Source organism: Eumetopias jubatus, unplaced genomic scaffold (assembly GCF_037043125.1).
Source record: "Eumetopias jubatus isolate StellerSeaLion01/CBP00866 unplaced genomic scaffold, mEumJub1_p1.0 scaffold_258, whole genome shotgun sequence".
Lineage (NCBI taxonomy): Eukaryota > Metazoa > Chordata > Mammalia > Carnivora > Otariidae > Eumetopias > Eumetopias jubatus.
The window spans coordinates 34221-52182 of NW_028275064.1; the positions used below are offsets into that span (position 1 = coordinate 34221).

A 17962-nucleotide genomic window follows, 5' to 3' on the forward strand; every position below is an offset into this window, starting at 1 on the left:
AGCCGGGAGCGCGGGACGGGAGAGGGGAGCATGCCGAAGGGATCCATCCCCAAAGTCAGGACGGGGAGGTTCGGCTCGACAGAGGTTTCACCCCCGTCTCCCCCAATCTGCCACCCGGGAGGTGGAGGAGCTCAGGGTTCCCCACGATTGCCGCAAGGTCCTGCTCTTCTTTGGCCAGAACCCCTACTTCCAGAATGTAGTCGTGTGAAGGAGTGTGTCCTCAGGGCTGTGGTTAAGAGGCCGCCGCCAGGATGGGCGGTCGCAGGTCCAGGAGGGAGGGCCAAACACGATTCCATACCCTCCACCTTCTCCCAAACTCGTCTTCCGGCAGGGTATGGGCCGTCACATTCCACTCCCATCCAGCGGCACCAGGATTATGAACAGGAGGCCTACAGTCGCAGGCACCACAACACCAGTCCTAACTTCTTCAACTGGTTCTCTGAGCACAGCTTTGCCGGGTCTAGCTGGATAGCTGAGGTGGGGCCCTGCGACAAACAGCGGGAAGGACCCCGCTGGGTTCGGCGGCAGCTTAGGATGGGCCTCTGAACCCTGCCCCGTTTCCCCTGCCGGATCATCATGGACGACCTGTGGCCCAACCCCTGCAGTACTACGTGAGGAAGAAGGCCCCAGGAGAGGGAACCGAGAGGAGGACAGGTGAGGTGCTCGGGGTGTGGGTGCCAAATTGTGCACCATGGTGCCCGTGGGACCTGGCTCCACCAATGGAGACACTGAGGCTCTGAGGAACTCTCCGCCGCAGGGACCCTGAGTCCAAAGGGCATCACCGTGCGACAGGAAGACTGGATAAGTGCATTGCCAAACGGCTTCTGCCTGGCGAAGCTTGAGGCAGGCGGGGCCAGGCAGCCTCCATGAGCCGAGCTGGAGAGTCAAAGCCAGCTGCACTTGTGGGAATTGTCATTCCGAGTCCATAAACCCCACCCACAGCTCTCCTAACACCGCCTTACACGTGGGCCCACCGGAGCTACCTCCCGCCACGCTTGGCACAGATGTCTGGGTATCCAGGCACCAAGGCTCACCCCGCCGCCCCGTCACCTGTCTGTGTGGGTCTGGACACCACAGTTGACCCCTTCATTTCCATAGGCAGCTCCATTCCCCCCGCCCCCAGCCGCGCCGAGTGCACTGGCCAGCGTGCACAAATTAGTTGAATACGTGGGTGGAGGAAAGGTAAGGCGATCACAGTCAGCAGCAGGGAGTGGCATGGGAGAGTGACCGCGGATCCCGCAGAGGGCCTTCAAACCCTGAAGCAACCTATGGCCCGGAGAGTGTACCCAGGTGTCTCCTCCCTTGTGCCGGTGTGTATGTGTGTCTGTCTGCGTGTCCGTGTGTCTGTCCCTCCCAGGGAGCGTCATGAATTTGAGATGAATAGGAGGGAGCATCGCACTTGACCGAAGCCAGTCCACAAGCTTGAGGTGGAGCCGAAAGGTCTGGCCGGTCCATCTGCGCGGGAAGTAACTGAAGTCCTGTGCCGGGGCGAAACATCGGCAGATTGAGGCGCCAGGAACCCTGGAAAAATATTAAAAGGTTGAAAAACAAAGTCAAATGTCCGTGTATGTGTGTGTGGGTGAGCGTGTGTGTGCCTGTGTGTGTGTGTGTGTGTGTGTGTGCGTGCGCGCGCCCGGGGTCGCTCGCGTGCCTGCGCTCCTCTTTGAGGCAGGGGTCGGGGGATTGCCTGAGCACATCGGCCTCGTGTGGGTGTTTGACTTCTCTGCCTGGGCATCGCAAGCCCATGGAATGGCTTGGCCTGTATGCTTGCCCAGAGGGCTAGGGCACACACGCACGGGGACTGCATCCCAGGGGCCAGAGGTCCTTCCCTTGGGGTGCGGGGGCGCTGAGCAGGGAGAGGAAATGGGACCAAGGCCAGCTCCCTGGGGCTCATCTCTTCCCTGGGGAAATGAGGACGTTCAAGGAAAGGAGCGATGAGCCGGGGCCGACCGGGTGCAGGACCCACGTTCGCTGGATGGAGAAAACAGTCGTCCAGGGATGCTCCCTGGTGGGTGTCCTCAGACATCCACTGCACACGCCACGGGGGAGTCGGGGGAGAACCCAGGTTCATCACTCCGTTGAACCCAGCGCCGGTGCTCTTCATGCCTTGGAACGCGCACAGGCTCTTGCTGACACGGTTGGACTCTCAGGACCAGCCACAGTAATAGCGAGGGTGGGTCAGGGCATATGGAGGGACGGTGGGAGAGGCGACAGAGGGAGGTGGGAAGGTAGGAAGACGACATTCATTCAGGCGCCGGGCGAGGCTCTCGTTTGTGGGGAACACCGACACACACACACACACAGACACTCTCAGATGCACAAGCAGGTGCACAATCACACCCCCACACACTCATTCAGGCACTCCCACACACTGACACACACACTCACTCTCAGGCACCCCCCACATACACACTCCTTCCGTCACTCACCGCCCCTGACAAACGCCCACTCAGTCCTCACGCAGGCACACTCTCACTCACTGACGCATCCAAAGGCTTCTTCACTCACATGTCTTGACACTCACACACTGACGCACGCATGCTTCCCCAGGATCCTAGCCCCCTATTTCCCTAAGGCCAGGGTGCAGAGAGAGGGGAGGGACAGGGTTTGACGGTTGCTAAGTGTAAGGGCCGGGCCAACCTCGCGTGTGCTCTCTGTCCCATGATGACTCTGGGGCCGATATCCCTTAGCCTTCTGTGCGTAGGTCCATGGAAAGACCCGCAGCATAGAGAGTAGGTGTCGCAAGCCGCACCTGGGAGGCGGTGAGGTGAGCCCCTGGGGTGCTCCTCCCCCAGGCAGGCATCTGCTGGCCTGGGACGCCTGGGCCTAGGGATGCTGGCAGAGGACTGAATCTGCTGCCAGCACAGTGGGGAGATGTCAGCGTTCGCCCCATGACACTCTTCTCCATCCCCAGCTAAGAGGGCTGCACGGGCAGTAGCCCCGACCCTGATAGGGCGATACTAACCTTCCTGTCCCCGACCGCGGCCCTCCCCGTGGGGCTCCCCGCTCCACAACTTCCGGGAATTGCGGCGGCTCTTTCCCGGAGGAGCGTTCGGCAGGCAAACTGCAAGGATGCTTCTTGTCCCTTTCATTATGCAGGACCGATCGCCTGTCCGGCGTCAGCCTGTGGAATTGATGATCTGTAGGATCTAGCCTTGCCCCTTAGAGAGTGGGCGGAGGCCCCTGAGGCTCTAGGAGGGAGGCTTGGCTCTCTCCGGCTGCAGGGGAGATCGGTCTTCTCAGCTTCCTTTTTTATAGGATTTTACTGTTTTATTTGAGAGAGAGAGAATGAGAGAGAGCACAAGAGCGAAGAGGGTCAGAGGGAGAAGCAGACTCCCCGCTGAGCAGGGACCCCCCCCCGACGTGGGTCTCGATCGAGGACTCCAGGATCATGACACGAACCTAAGGCAGCGGCTTAACCAACTGAGCCACCGAAGGGCCCTTCCTTTCAGCTGCTTGGTCTGGTAATGCCGGTGTACCCGCCTGTTGGCCCCTGGCTCTGCTTGCGCGGCTCAGAAGAAAGTGTGACTTCATAATCCGCAGCGGGAGCAGGTCAGATCCCATGTTGGCGCATGGTCTGAAGGGGTCCTAGCCTGGGCCATTTCGGGGGACCGCAGGGTAGTCCTCTACGCATGTGCCGTTTGGTAGGGACTGGCAGAGGATGTAAAGCTCGGGGAAAGAGGTGGGCACAGGGTCCCCCACTCGGAGCATCTCGCACCAGCGCTCGCGTAAAGGCGTGATGTTGGGGCACGGCCCGGAGAGAAGGGTGAGGCGAGGTTTGGGGGGGAAGCTTTGGGAGATCAGGGAGCCCCAGATGTCAGGACTCAATTGGACGCTGAGGCCTTCGGGGCCAGGGTCCCCAACAGGAAAGCAGGGTGCCGGGACAGCTTAGACAAACCCACGCAGAATTCCCGTGTGAACGCTCAGACAAGACCACGATGGCATTCTGTCTGGCAGCCTCTGCAGGGGGGGACCTTTGCAGGACGACCCAAAACAAAGCCACTAACCATGAAATATTGGTCGCTGTCACAACCTGAGGCACTTAGTCTCCAGATGTCAGCCCACAGGACCCATCAGCACCGGAGACGTGGGCGTGTTCCAAATCCTGACTGGCACACCTTGGCGAGTAATCCACAGGGGGCGCAATCTCAACGTCCGGGAAAGAGCTCAAAAGAACCCCCAAGTCTGAATGGGAACCCGGGAACACTCTCGGGGAGCTTTGTCCTCCGGCTGAATAAAACTTTCCCTGCTGCCCAGCGCTCTTCGTCTGGTCTGCCTCTTCCTTCCTCGAAGCGACGCGGCCAAGAGCCTGGGCACTCAGAGAAGAAAACTCCTGTACCCCAGAGTGCTTTACCGCATCTACATTGCACGCACCTTCGTCGGGGCTCTCCCCACACCCAGTTGAGTGAACACCTTAGCCTGGCGGGACCCGGGTCTGTCGATACCAGGGACATGGTTGGCGAAAGGCGCCCGGGGCCTGCGCCTGGCTGTCTCTCATGAATCCACGGAAGGGCACAGTCCAGCTTCCAAGATACAGGTCTGTGCGTGCTCAGCAGAGGTACGCACACGGATGCCTCCTTGGACGCATTTGCCTTTGGGGCCCCATAGGCAACGCGGAGGATTTCCATAGGCAAAACCTGCTCTGGTGTTGGTTATGGTGTACTTTAGGGGGATGCCTTATTTCAGGCTAGCAGCTTGACTTAGCGGAATCACGGACACGCCTCCTTTCGGCCGGCCGGACCCTCCTTAGCAGAGAGCCCCGGCTGCCAGCTCCATTCCACGCCCAGCCCCCCCCTCCGAGCCACGGGCTCACCCTCCCACTCCTGCACCTTCTGTCTGGTGAAAATTTTCTGAGTCATTGGTGCCGAACATGGCCTGCACGTTATACTACTTTTTTCTCTGAACATATCGAACCTATCACATACTGCCTTCTGGCCTCCATGCATCCGAAGGGGAGGCTGGCTCTTCCTCTCCCTGAGGATCCCCAGTGTGTGGTGAGTCAGTCCCACCTCTGTAGACTGCCGAGAGATGTGTCTTTGCCCAGTGACCTGGGCGTCTCTTCGGCGCGTGTCTTCCGCTAGGCGCACATAGTGCTCCTTGGATGGGCAGAGTCAGGGTTGTCGGGCAACTTCCAAACCCTGTCACGTTAGGTCTTCGTGGAACTGCTACGTGAGTAACTCTGCCCCACCTCTCTCTGACGTTCCCGAGTCGTACATGTCAGTCGTGGGCATGAGGGTTTCCCGCAGACCTCTGTGGAGCCCTTCACTTCATTTCTTTGAGGTTTAACTCTCCACCGAACCCCGCATGACCGAGTGGGATCTGTCTGAAGGTCCACGGGTGCTTTCAGATCTCCTCTTGACGTCCAAGAGGGAATGTTTGCTGTCAGCCTGTGGGCTTGGCAATGTACAGATTTCAGCCTCCGTCCAGACTCCGCCCGTCCTCGCTCCCTCTCTCCCTCCCCCGCCCACCCTGTCCCCAGGCCTGCCTCCTCCTCTGCCCTCCTCTCTCCCTCGCATCCCCACCTCTCCCTCTCTGTTCCTCTCCCTCTGTCCACCCTCCCTCTTCCTCTCCTTCTCCGCGCCGCTCCCGCTCTTCCCCCGCTCCCTGTCCGGCCCCCCGCCCCCCAGGCTTCTCGATCTCCATGATGCGTTGTTTTGGGTGCACTATTTACTCAGGACGCTCCTCTAGTGTCCTGGGCATGTATACAAGACCAAATTCAGTTTGGACTGTAGCAGTAAACCCACAGACTGGGTTGAGTCAGGGACAGTCTCAGATAATTGTGCTTCTCCCCTGCAGACGGCCGGGCGTTGTCATCCCTGCAAAGTCCCTGGTTTGCGTTGACCAGTAGAGTTTGAAACGCTGACGCCCTACCATCCAGAACCCTGCACGTCACCCCAAGCGTGTTCCTCCTGCCTCCTTCGGTTCAAAACCACCCCTCCCGTCACGGGCGGCCCGACACATTCCTCTTCTGTACCTGAGGCCCTCCCACGATACGACACCAACGCCTCATCCTTGCCGTCACCCACTGGGCCTTCCTGGCACCCAAGGCGCCCTACATCCTCCATATTCCGGTACGCCTCCCTGCAGGGACCGGCATGGAGTGCGGGAGTGTCGAGAATGGCCTTGTGGGTAGCTGAGAATGGGCAGGGTGTGCCGCCAATGCTCACTTTGCCATCCCCTCCCTGACTGGCACTCCACTCAGGGACAGACAGACCAAGGAAGAACTTGCAGCAGAGCTGGGGCAGCCAAGACAGCCACAGCTCTTCAGCAAGGCGGATTAAAGCTGTCTCCGTGGACCATTATGCTGGAGATCGGACATCCCTGGCAGTTATGGTGAGGCGGGAAGAAAGACCCAGGAAAAGGGAACGCGGAGGTCAGACAAGGAGGGAGAAAGCAAAGAGGAAGGGCCAGGCAGAGGTAAGTACGGTGGGAACCAATCCTACCAGTGGCTTTGACGAAAGAACACCCCCAGAGTTACCGTTTTTTCTTTCTTGAGATTTTATTTATTCATTTTACAGAGATGAGACACAGCGAGAGAAGAAACACAAGCAGGGGGAGTGGGAGAGGGAGAAGCAAGCTCCCCGCTGAGCACGGAGCCCTATGCGGGGCTCCATCCCAGGACCCTGGGATCATGACCTGAGCCAAACGCAGAAGCTTAAAGACTGAGCCACCCAGGCCCCCGGCGGAGTTACTCTTTAGGCTACCTGGCCCGCCCATTAGCATGCCATAGAGTCCCAATCCCGGAACTGACTGGGGCTGTGCCAGTGGTTGTGTGAGCAGGGAGGTGGCCTCGGACCTTGGCTCCTTGCTCATGCCAGGCCAATGATCTGTGTGCGGTTCCTCTCTTTCTAGGAGAGGCGGGTCGTTGGGGCGGGGACGAGCCTGCGTGCTGGATCCTCCTGGGCCGCCTCCTGGCTCCCTCCCGCACCGGGCGGCGAAAGGGGTGGAAGCCTTGTGGACAGCCATGTGGCAGTGGTTGGAGCACCAGCTGATGAGTGCAGGGCTTCCCCCGGTGTGACTAAGAAGGGGCCGGGTGAGGTTCCCGGGCGGCGGGGGCCACCCTATTGAGCGGCTGGCTGTGAATTTCCCGGTGCCAGCAGCGTGTTCCCAGTGGAACGGATGAGAGTGTGAACACGAGGTTTGTGGTACGAGGGAACTCCCGGGAATGGCCTGGTAGGTGTCAGTGAAGAAAATGCCACGGTCCAGGCCCGGACGCCACCCCTGAGGAGATGAAGCAGAGGGCGGGCTCCCGGGAGGGGCGGGGCGGGGCTGGTTGCGGCCACGCCCACCGCCGTGCCGCTGGTTGGACCACGCGGGCGGCTCAGCATCCTGGGCGTGAGGGGTTGAGGGGGGTGGTAACATCCCGCCAAGGGCACATGCGTGCCGGGGGCGCCACCCCCACGCCACCCAGACGCCGCGAGTCCGCAGGCTTTTGTGCGCATGCGTCCGCCAGGCCCCCATTCTCCGGTAGGAGCCCGCCTCGAAGCGTGGGCGCCAGAGCTTCAACTGCTCGGCGGTTGCCGGCGCCGCGTGCTCGCCCCCCCAGCTCCTACCTTCCGCGGCTGTCGCGGTTGGGGTCCAAGGCCCCATGGAGAGCGAGGCGCCGTCCGGGGACGACGGGGCTGCTCCGGAATCCTTGACCAGCTTAGTCCGCGGAGGGGCCGGTGACGACTCGGGGGCCGGTGGGGAGGCAGGCGCCCGGGCCGAGGCGGGGGCGCCGCAGGCCCTAGGCTGGGGGGGCATAGTGGTAGAGGCTGCGCTGGAGGCTGAAAACCGGCAGCGCAGAGGCGAGGCCGCCCCGGGGGAGGAGTTGGTGTTGGTGGCGGAGGATATCATGGCGGTGATGGAGGTCGTGGCCGTGGAAGACGGGGAGGTGACTCAAGCAGAACAGGACGAGGAGCTGCAGGAGCTGCCGCAGGAAGAGCCAGCCGGGGCCCCGCTGGCCGCGCTGGAGGTTGTGCAGTTAGCGCTCAGCTCTCTGGATGCCCAAGCTACCAGGGCCTACGTGCGGCACAAGCTCAGGGTGAATCAGAAGCGGAGTTCTCACCTGGCTCGCCGGAGGGCCATCATCCAGTGCATCCCTGGCTTCTGGGCCCAGGCCGTATCCTTCCTCCGGCTGGTGGGGTTTGGCTGCTGTGCAGGAGCACCGGGGGGAGGGCAGCAGCAGAACCACGGCCACGGCCATGGGCGCTGAGGGGAAGGGTTCCAACCCCCTTCCCCAGGTGGGAGTGGGCCCACGGTCCCGATAATGCACAGCAGAAGGAGGCGGATCGGGGCGCGCGTGAGAACGCAGGGGCTAAGACCTGTCCAGACCGTGTGTGATCAGAAGCTGCAGGCGGAAGCTTTGGGGCTGCAGCTCTCCCAGCAGGCTTGCGGGGTTCAGGGAACACGGGTCAACAGCCTTCGACAAGTAGTGTAGCCCAAATCCCACTTGGCTCAGAAAACCTATTGGAAGGAAACCGTTGTTGGGACATGGGGCAAACGGGGAGGCTGCCCGAACCCCTTCCCTGTCCTTCAGACCCTGCGTGGTTTTCCAAAGAGTTCAGGGCAGACCCACCATCTCGTCCGCACGCGGGTTGCCAAGCCAGTCAGTAGGCCGCCTCGCTTCGGCAGACCGCGTAACCTCGGACACGGCGCAGCGGCGGTGCTGCAAACCTGTCTCCACCAGCCCCACACAGCCAGGCCGAGGCCCCAGGCTCAGGCGCCTACATGCACCTTTCTTCCCTGCCAGGCTCTCCCCCTCTGTGTCCTCGCTCGCCCCCTCGCTCTGTCCTCTGTGCCCTCCCCCTGTGTCCGTTCCTCCCGGTGTGGGGTCTCTGTGTCCCTGTCTCTCTTTTGCTTTCCCTCCCGCCCCCATCTACTCCTTTCCCTCCCTCACTCGCTGACTCTGCCAGGACCAGCCTTTGGGCCGTGGGTGTGCAGCCGTGCTCCACGTGAGCCGAGCGGCCCCCTCCTGGGCGCAGGAGGCCCCTCAAAGTTACCAGACCTCAGGCAAACACACAAGCAAAGAAGACGTGAGCGTGGGAGGGAGCACATCCAGGCATCCAAAGAAGTGACCGCCTGCAGGCCACACGCACAGGCCAGGGGCCCGTGGGAAGGGAGAGCATTCAGGCCCTTGGCCTTCCCCTGTTGTCGGGTGCCGGCAGCCTCTGAGGTGCTGGAATCCAAGGCACTCCCCAGGGTTGAGCAGGTGGGAAGATAGGGCAGGAGATGAGGACGTTGGGAGCCCGGCCGTGCCTGGTGATTCTGCACATGCACTGTCCGGGTCTCTTGCTCTCAGCCGGCAAGGGCTGGGTCGCTCCTGGCTCTCGTACCGTAGCAAGGGCTGCCGAGACTCCTTGACCCAAAGCAGATCCTGAATCACCCCAAGATATCAGCCGTGACGGGTGACCAGGGCAGAGACGTGCTCAGCTTCATGACCAAGTTGGAGGTCAGTCCTGGGAGACGGAGGCTGGGGGAGGTCCGGTGGGAGTGGGCTTTGAGCAGGAATGGGCCCGGCATAGTGGTTAGGAGCGGCAGCCAGGCAAGCAGCCCCGGATACGTAGAGGACACGTTCCCACGTGCCCTCCTCTTCCTCCGGCGGGGTAGGTGGAGGAATTGTGCCGTCCTAAGTACCGCTGCAGGTTGATGTTTTTCTTTGAGAACAACCCCTACTTCCAGAACAAAGTGATCATTAAGGAGTATCACCTTAGCATTGCCGGTAAGAGTGGGCTTGAGCTTCGAGGGTGCTGGGGTCGGGCAGGGGGCCCTTGGGAGCGGAAGGGGAGGAAGGCGGGGGGGGGCCCGGGGGGGGCAGGGCCGGGACCCTGCCTGGGAGGGAGAGAGGCGGGGAGGTTGAGAGGGAGAGAGGCCGAGAGGGATTGGTTGCTAGGCCGTTGAGAGGCTTTCCTAAATTTTCCATTCCTGCAGGATATCGGGCGTCTCATTCCACTCCAGTGCAGTGGTTCTGGGACAATGCACATGGAGCTGCCAGGCGCAGGCACGAAACCACCAGCCTTAACTTCTTCAACTGGTTGTGTGATCCCTGCTCCCCAGGGTCTGACGGCATCGCCGAGGTGGGGACTCTGCGGCCTTCGTCCGCCGGGGTGATGCCTGGGCCCCGGTGCTTGGGAACGGGGCCCGGGCTCCTTGCTCAGCTAGTCTGTTTCCCCACCAGGTCATCATCGAAGACCTGTGGTCCAATCCCCTGCAGTACTACCGGAGGCAGGAAGGCAGCCGAAGAGAATGAACTGAGAAGAGGGCCTGTCGGTGAGAAGCCGGGGGCGCTGGGTCCTGACTTGTGTGTGTGGCAGTTGCCGGGACACAGGCTGGTTGGCGGCGGGGACACTGAGGCTCAGGGGAGCCTTGGCCCCAGCTCACCCAGAGAGCGGTTGGCAGGGTGAGAGGGGAACCTCGGGGAACTCAGGGTCCCCATCCAGGCAGGTGCGCCCATGCGGGCACGTTCAGGGACCCCAGGATGGCAGCTGGAATGTCCCAGGTCACTCCGGAGAAGGAAGACTTCTCCACCCCGTTTCTCTGAACACTCACCCGTGCCCGTCGAACCCCTCTCAGGCCTTCTGCCGTTCGTTCATTTGGGGATGTCCTGTGTGTCTTTGCGAGTGGGGCTGCCTCCTTCCATTCCCGCTCCTGTGCCCAGAATCCCAACTTCCCTCCGTGGTCCCGACCACCCCGTGGCCTCGCACAGCCACACGGCCATTCTAGGGAATGGCACTGGGCCTTGAGCAGGAGGCTCGTGAGGCTCTAGCTGAGTTGGAAGAGGGATCCCACGAGGACAGAGGACACCCTCAACACCGCCTCGGCTATCCTTGGTATTATGCAATTTCACGAATCCCTGACGTGTGTGTGTGTGTGTGTGTGTGTGTGTGTGTGTGTGTGTGTGTGTCGGCTATCCTTGGTATTATGCAATTTCACGAATCCCTGACGTGTGTGTGTGTGTGTGTGTGTGTGTGTGTGTGTGTGTGTGTCGTGTGCATGGCAGCTGTGTGGACGTGTCCACTTCAGAGCATCAGAATCTTACCAACAAGAAATCGTCGAGGAGGCCACCACCGCTGTGAGAGATGTGTGGACGAATCTACGTGGTGCTCTGCCTGCACAGGTCACAGTTCTGAAAAGGATCACCAGTGCCCGCTCTGGAGAGTATCCAGTACCTATGTGGGGAAGGCGAGAGAGGCATAAACAAGTTAAGAAGTTCTTTGCGTCTGTGTGTGGGTTTGTACTTGGAGCCAGGATATGGGGAGGAGGCAGTCAGCCTAGTGGGACCCTCCACCCCATGGCCTGTGGGATTCCATGTGTGGCGGTGAAGTTCAGCATGGGGGCAGGGCAGTGGAGGTCAGGGCTCGGCATGCGGACAGAGCACCCCCCATCCTAGGTAGGGTCTACGAGGAGCTCGGACAAAGGCAGACCTCTCTTCATGGGAGCCTTGTCCTTTAGGGTAGGGCACACAGGCGGGGAAGGGTCCTGGCGAGCGGGACCCTCGTCGCCTGGTGGCTCCAGGCACCGCCTCATTGACACCGCTTGAGGAGCTTGGCCCAATAGCCTTGCTACCTGGAAGCGTGCCCCTCATGCTGTGATCGGTTTCCATGCGTTCAACCGGTCAGGAGCACTGCAAAAACCACGTGTCCCGAGGAGAAGATGGAGGCATTTGACCCCTTCATTTCCATAGGCAGCTCCATTCCCCCCGCCCCCAGCCGCGCCGAGTGCACTGGCCAGCGTGCACAAATTAGTTGAATACGTGGGTGGAGGAAAGGTAAGGCGATCACAGTCAGCAGCAGGGAGTGGCATGGGAGAGTGACCGCGGATCCCGCAGAGGGCCTTCAAACCCTGAAGCAACCTATGGCCCGGAGAGTGTACCCAGGTGTCTCCTCCCTTGTGCCGGTGTGTATGTGTGTCTGTCTGCGTGTCCGTGTGTCTGTCCCTCCCAGGGAGCGTCATGAATTTGAGATGAATAGGAGGGAGCATCGCACTTGACCGAAGCCAGTCCACAAGCTTGAGGTGGAGCCGAAAGGTCTGGCCGGTCCATCTGCGCGGGAAGTAACTGAAGTCCTGTGCCGGGGCGAAACATCGGCAGATTGAGGCGCCAGGAACCCTGGAAAAATATTAAAAGGTTGAAAAACAAAGTCAAATGTCCGTGTATGTGTGTGTGGGTGAGCGTGTGTGTGCCTGTGTGTGTGTGTGTGTGTGTGTGTGCGCGCGCGCCCGGGGTCGCTCGCGTGCGTGCGCTCCTCTTTGAGGCAGGGGTCGGGGGATTGCCTGAGCACATCGGCCTCGTGTGGGTGTTTGACTTCTCTGCCTGGGCATCGCCAGCCCATGGAATGGCTTGGCCTGTATGCTTGCCCAGAGGGCTAGGGCACACACGCACGGGGACTGCATCCCAGGGGCCAGAGGTCCTTCCCTTGGGGTGCGGGGGCGCTGAGCAGGGAGAGGAAATGGGACCAAGGCCAGCTCCCTGGGGCTCATCTCTTCCCTGGGGAAATGAGGACGTTCAAGGAAAGGAGCGATGAGCCGGGGCCGACCGGGTGCAGGACCCACGTTCGCTGGATGGAGAAAACAGTCGTCCAGGGATGCTCCCTGGTGGGTGTCCTCAGACATCCACTGCACACGCCACGGGGGAGTCGCGGGAGAACCCAGGTTCATCACTCCGTTGAACCCAGCGCCGGTGCTCTTCATGCCTTGGAACGCGCACAGGCTCTTGCTGACACGGTTGGACTCTCAGGACCAGCCACAGTAATAGCGAGGGTGGGTCAGGGCATATGGAGGGACGGTGGGAGAGGCGACAGAGGGAGGTGGGAAGGTAGGAAGACGACATTCATTCAGGCGCCGGGCGAGGCTCTCGTTTGTGGGGAACACCGACACACACACACACACAGACACTCTCAGATGCACAAGCAGGTGCACAATCACACCCCCACACACTCATTCAGGCACTCCCACACACTGACACACACACTCACTCTCAGGCACCCCCCACATACACACTCCTTCCGTCACTCACCGCCCCTGACAAACGCCCACTCAGTCCTCACGCAGGCACACTCTCACTCACTGACGCATCCAAAGGCTTCTTCACTCACATGTCTTGACACTCACACACTGACGCACGCATGCTTCCCCAGGATCCTAGCCCCCTATTTCCCTAAGGCCAGGGTGCAGAGAGAGGGGAGGGACAGGGTTTGACGGTTGCTAAGTGTAAGGGCCGGGCCAACCTCGCGTGTGCTCTCTGTCCCATGATGACTCTGGGGCCGATATCCCTTAGCCTTCTGTGCGTAGGTCCATGGAAAGACCCGCAGCATAGAGAGTAGGTGTCGCAAGCCGCACCTGGGAGGCGGTGAGGTGAGCCCCTGGGGTGCTCCTCCCCCAGGCAGGCATCTGCTGGCCTGGGACGCCTGGGCCTAGGGATGCTGGCAGAGGACTGAATCTGCTGCCAGCACAGTGGGGAGATGTCAGCGTTCGCCCCATGACACTCTTCTCCATCCCCAGCTAAGAGGGCTGCACGGGCAGTAGCCCCGACCCTGATAGGGCGATACTAACCTTCCTGTCCCCGACCGCGGCCCTCCCCGTGGGGCTCCCCGCTCCACAACTTCCGGGAATTGCGGCGGCTCTTTCCCGGAGGAGCGTTCGGCAGGCAAACTGCAAGGATGCTTCTTGTCCCTTTCATTATGCAGGACCGATCGCCTGTCCGGCGTCAGCCTGTGGAATTGATGATCTGTAGGATCTAGCTTTGCCCCTTAGAGAGTGGGCGGAGGCCCCTGAGGCTCTAGGAGGGAGGCTTGGCTCTCTCCGGCTGCAGGGGAGATCGGTCTTCTCAGCTTCCTTTTTTATAGGATTTTACTGTTTTATTTGAGAGAGAGAGAATGAGAGAGAGCACAAGAGCGAAGAGGGTCAGAGGGAGAAGCAGACTCCCCGCTGAGCAGGGACCCCCCCCCTGACGTGGGTCTCGATCGAGGACTCCAGGATCATGACACGAACCTAAGGCAGCGGCTTAACCAACTGAGCCACCGAAGGGCCCTTCCTTTCAGCTGCTTGGTCTGGTAATGCCGGTGTACCCGCCTGTTGGCCCCTGGCTCTGCTTGCGCGGCTCAGAAGAAAGTGTGACTTCATAATCCGCAGCGGGAGCAGGTCAGATCCCATGTTGGCGCATGGTCTGAAGGGGTCCTAGCCTGGGCCATTTCGGGGGACCGCAGGGTAGTCCTCTACGCATGTGCCGTTTGGTAGGGACTGGCAGAGGATGTAAAGCTCGGGGAAAGAGGTGGGCACAGGGTCCCCCACTCGGAGCATCTCGCACCAGCGCTCGCGTAAAGGCGTGATGTTGGGGCACGGCCCGGAGAGAAGGGTGAGGCGAGGTTTGGGGGGGAAGCTTTGGGAGATCAGGGAGCCCCAGATGTCAGGACTCAATTGGACGCTGAGGCCTTCGGGGCCAGGGTCCCCAACAGGAAAGCAGGGTGCCGGGACAGCTTAGACAAACCCACGCAGAATTCCCGTGTGAACGCTCAGACAAGACCACGATGGCATTCTGTCTGGCAGCCTCTGCAGGGGGGGACCTTTGCAGGACGACCCAAAACAAAGCCACTAACCATGAAATATCGGTCGCTGTCACAACCTGAGGCACTTAGTCTCCAGATGTCAGCCCACAAGACCCATCAGCACCGAAGACGTGGGCGTGTTCCAAATCCTGACTGGCACACCTTGGCGAGTAATCCACAGGGGGCGCAATCTCAACGTCCGGGAAAGAGCTCAAAAGAACCCCCAAGTCTGAATGGGAACCCGGGAACACTCTCGGGGAGCTTTGTCCTCCGGCTGAATAAAACTTTCCCTGCTGCCCAGCGCTCTTCGTCTGGTCTGCCTCTTCCTTCCTCGAAGCGGCGCGGCCAAGAGCCTGGGCACTCAGAGAAGAAAACTCCTGTACCCCAGAGTGCTTTACCGCATCTACATTGCACGCACCTTCGTCGGGGCTCTCCCCACACCCAGTTGAGTGAACACCTTAGCCTGGCGGGACCCGGGTCTGTCGATACCAGGGACATGGTTGGCGAAAGGCGCCCGGGGCCTGCGCCTGGCTGTCTCTCATGAATCCACGGAAGGGCACAGTCCAGCATCCAAGATACAGGTCTGTGCGTGCTCAGCAGAGGTACGCACACGGATGCCTCCTTGGACGCATTTGCCTTTGGGGCCCCATAGGCAACGCGGAGGATTTCCATAGGCAAAACCTGCTCTGGTGTTGGTTATGGTGTACTTTAGGGGGATGCCTTATTTCAGGCTAGCAGCTTGACTTAGCGGAATCACGGACACGCCTCCTTTCGGCCGGCCGGACCCTCCTTAGCAGAGAGCCCCGGCTGCCAGCTCCATTCCACGCCCAGCCCCCCCCTCCGAGCCACGGGCTCACCCTCCCACTCCTGCACCTTCTGTCTGGTGAAAATTTTCTGAGTCATTGGTGCCGAACATGGCCTGCACGTTATACTACTTTTTTCTCTGAACATATCGAACCTATCACATACTGCCTTCTGGCCTCCATGCATCCGAAGGGGAGGCTGGCTCTTCCTCTCCCTGAGGATCCCCAGTGTGTGGTGAGTCAGTCCCACCTCTGTAGACTGCCGAGAGATGTGTCTTTGCCCAGTGACCTGGGCGTCTCTTCGGCGCGTGTCTTCCGCTAGGCGCACATAGTGCTCCTTGGATGGGCAGAGTCAGGGTTGTCGGGCAACTTCCAAACCCTGTCACGTTAGGTCTTCGTGGAACTGCTACGTGAGTAACTCTGCCCCACCTCTCTCTGACGTTCCCGAGTCGTACATGTCAGTCGTGGGCATGAGGGTTTCCCGCAGACCTCTGTGGAGCCCTTCACTTCATTTCTTTGAGGTTTAACTCTCCACCGAACCCCGCATGACCGAGTGGGATCTGTCTGAAGGTCCACGGGTGCTTTCAGATCTCCTCTTGACGTCCAAGAGGGAATGTTTGCTGTCAGCCTGTGGGCTTGGCAATGTACAGATTTCAGCCTCCGTCCAGACTCCGCCCGTCCTCGCTCCCTCTCTCCCTCCCCCGCCCACCCTGTCCCCAGGCCTGCCTCCTCCTCTGCCCTCCTCTCTCCCTCGCATCCCCACCTCTCCCTCTCTGTTCCTCTCCCTCTGTCCACCCTCCCTCTTCCTCTCCTTCTCCGCGCCGCTCCCGCTCTTCCCCCGCTCCCTGTCCGGCCCCCCGCCCCCCAGGCTTCTCGATCTCCATGATGCGTTGTTTTGGGTGCACTATTTACTCAGGACGCTCCTCTAGTGTCCTGGGCATGTATACAAGACCAAATTCAGTTTGGACTGTAGCAGTAAACCCACAGACTGGGTTGAGTCAGGGACAGTCTCAGATAATTGTGCTTCTCCCCTGCAGACGGCCGGGCGTTGTCATCCCTGCAAAGTCCCTGGTTTGCGTTGACCAGTAGAGTTTGAAACGCTGACGCCCTACCATCCAGAACCCTGCACGTCACCCCAAGCGTGTTCCTCCTGCCTCCTTCGGTTCAAAACCACCCCTCCCGTCACGGGCGGCCCGACACATTCCTCTTCTGTACCTGAGGCCCTCCCACGATACGACACCAACGCCTCATCCTTGCCGTCACCCACTGGGCCTTCCTGGCACCCAAGGCGCCCTACATCCTCCATATTCCGGTACGCCTCCCTGCAGGGACCGGCATGGAGTGCGGGAGTGTCGAGAATGGCCTTGTGGGTAGCTGAGAATGGGCAGGGTGTGCCGCCAATGCTCACTTTGCCATCCCCTCCCCGACTGGCACTCCACTCAGGGACAGACAGACCAAGGAAGAACTTGCAGCAGAGCTGGGGCAGCCAAGACAGCCACAGCTCTTCAGCAAGGCGGATTAAAGCTGTCTCCGTGGACCATTATGCTGGAGATCGGACATCCCTGGCAGTTATGGTGAGGCGGGAAGAAAGACCCAGGAAAAGGGAACGCGGAGGTCAGACAAGGAGGGAGAAAGCAAAGAGGAAGGGCCAGGCAGAGGTAAGTACGGTGGGAACCAATCCTACCAGTGGCTTTGACGAAAGAACACCCCCAGAGTTACCGTTTTTTCTTTCTTGAGATTTTATTTATTCATTTTACAGAGATGAGACACAGCGAGAGAAGAAACACAAGCAGGGGGAGTGGGAGAGGGAGAAGCAAGCTCCCCGCTGAGCACGGAGCCCTATGCGGGGCTCCATCCCAGGACCCTGGGATCATGACCTGAGCCAAACGCAGAAGCTTAAAGACTGAGCCACCCAGGCCCCCGGCAGAGTTACTCTTTAGGCTACCTGGCCCGCCCATTAGCATGCCATAGAGTCCCAATCCCGGAACTGACTGGGGCTGTGCCAGTGGTTGTGTGAGCACGGAGGTGGCCTCGGACCTTGGCTCCTTGCTCATGCCAGGCCAATGATCTGTGTGCGGTTCCTCTCTTTCTAGGAGAGGCGGGTCGTTGGGGCGGGGACGAGCCTGCGTGCTGGATCCTCCTGGGCCGCCTCCTGGCTCCCTCCCGCACCGGGCGGCGAAAGGGGTGGAAGCCTTGTGGACAGCCATGTGGCAGTGGTTGGAGCACCAGCTAATGAGTGCAGGGCTTCCCCCGGTGTGACTAAGAAGGGGCCGGGTGAGGTTCCCGGGCGGCGGGGGCCACCCTATTGAGCGGCTGGCTGTGAATTTCCCGGTGCCAGCAGCGTGTTCCCAGTGGAACGGATGAGAGTGTGAACACGAGGTTTGTGGTACGAGGGAACTCCCGGGAATGGCCTGGTAGGTGTCAGCGAAGAAAATGCCACGGTCCAGGCCCGGACGCCACCCCTGAGGAGATGAAGCAGAGGGCGGGCTCCCGGGAGGGGCGGGGCGGGGCTGGTTGCGGCCACGCCCACCGCCGTGCCGCTGGTTGGACCACGCGGGCGGCTCAGCATCCTGGGCGTGAGGGGTTGAGGGGGGTGGTAACATCCCGCCAAGGGCACATGCGTGCCGGGGGCGCCACCCC

The 17962-nt window shown here is 60.6% G+C and overlaps 1 protein-coding gene and 4 long non-coding RNA genes across 5 annotated transcripts; all 5 read left to right on the top strand.

Annotated features, from left to right (window-relative positions):
* The first annotated feature begins 459 nt into the window (after positions 1 to 459).
* On the top strand, positions 460 to 1552 carry LOC148161288 (uncharacterized). The gene is made up of 2 exons (XR_015767679.1): positions 460 to 654; positions 1358 to 1552. It is a non-coding gene; the product is annotated as an uncharacterized LOC148161288 (long non-coding RNA).
* A 4089-nt stretch (positions 1553 to 5641) lies between these two features.
* LOC148161289 (uncharacterized) lies at positions 5642 to 7169 on the top strand. The gene is made up of 3 exons (XR_015767684.1): positions 5642 to 6071; positions 6203 to 6417; positions 6519 to 7169. It is a non-coding gene; the product is annotated as an uncharacterized LOC148161289 (long non-coding RNA).
* Positions 7170 to 7431: 262 nt separating this feature from the next.
* LOC148161290 (testis-specific Y-encoded protein 2-like) lies at positions 7432 to 9670 on the top strand. Its single transcript, XM_088020830.1, has 3 exons — positions 7432 to 8101; positions 9353 to 9465; positions 9661 to 9670. Exons 1-3 carry the CDS (start codon positions 7589 to 7591, stop codon positions 9668 to 9670), a joined length of 636 nt encoding a protein of 211 aa, XP_087876956.1. The 5' UTR covers positions 7432 to 7588.
* Positions 9671 to 9931: 261 nt separating this feature from the next.
* On the top strand, positions 9932 to 11094 carry LOC148161291 (uncharacterized). The gene is made up of 3 exons (XR_015767689.1): positions 9932 to 10055; positions 10157 to 10248; positions 10979 to 11094. It is a non-coding gene; the product is annotated as an uncharacterized LOC148161291 (long non-coding RNA).
* Positions 11095 to 16204: 5110 nt separating this feature from the next.
* Positions 16205 to 17892, top strand: LOC148161292 (uncharacterized). The gene is made up of 3 exons (XR_015767682.1): positions 16205 to 16634; positions 16766 to 16980; positions 17082 to 17892. It is a non-coding gene; the product is annotated as an uncharacterized LOC148161292 (long non-coding RNA).
* Positions 17893 to 17962: the final 70 nt, after the last annotated feature.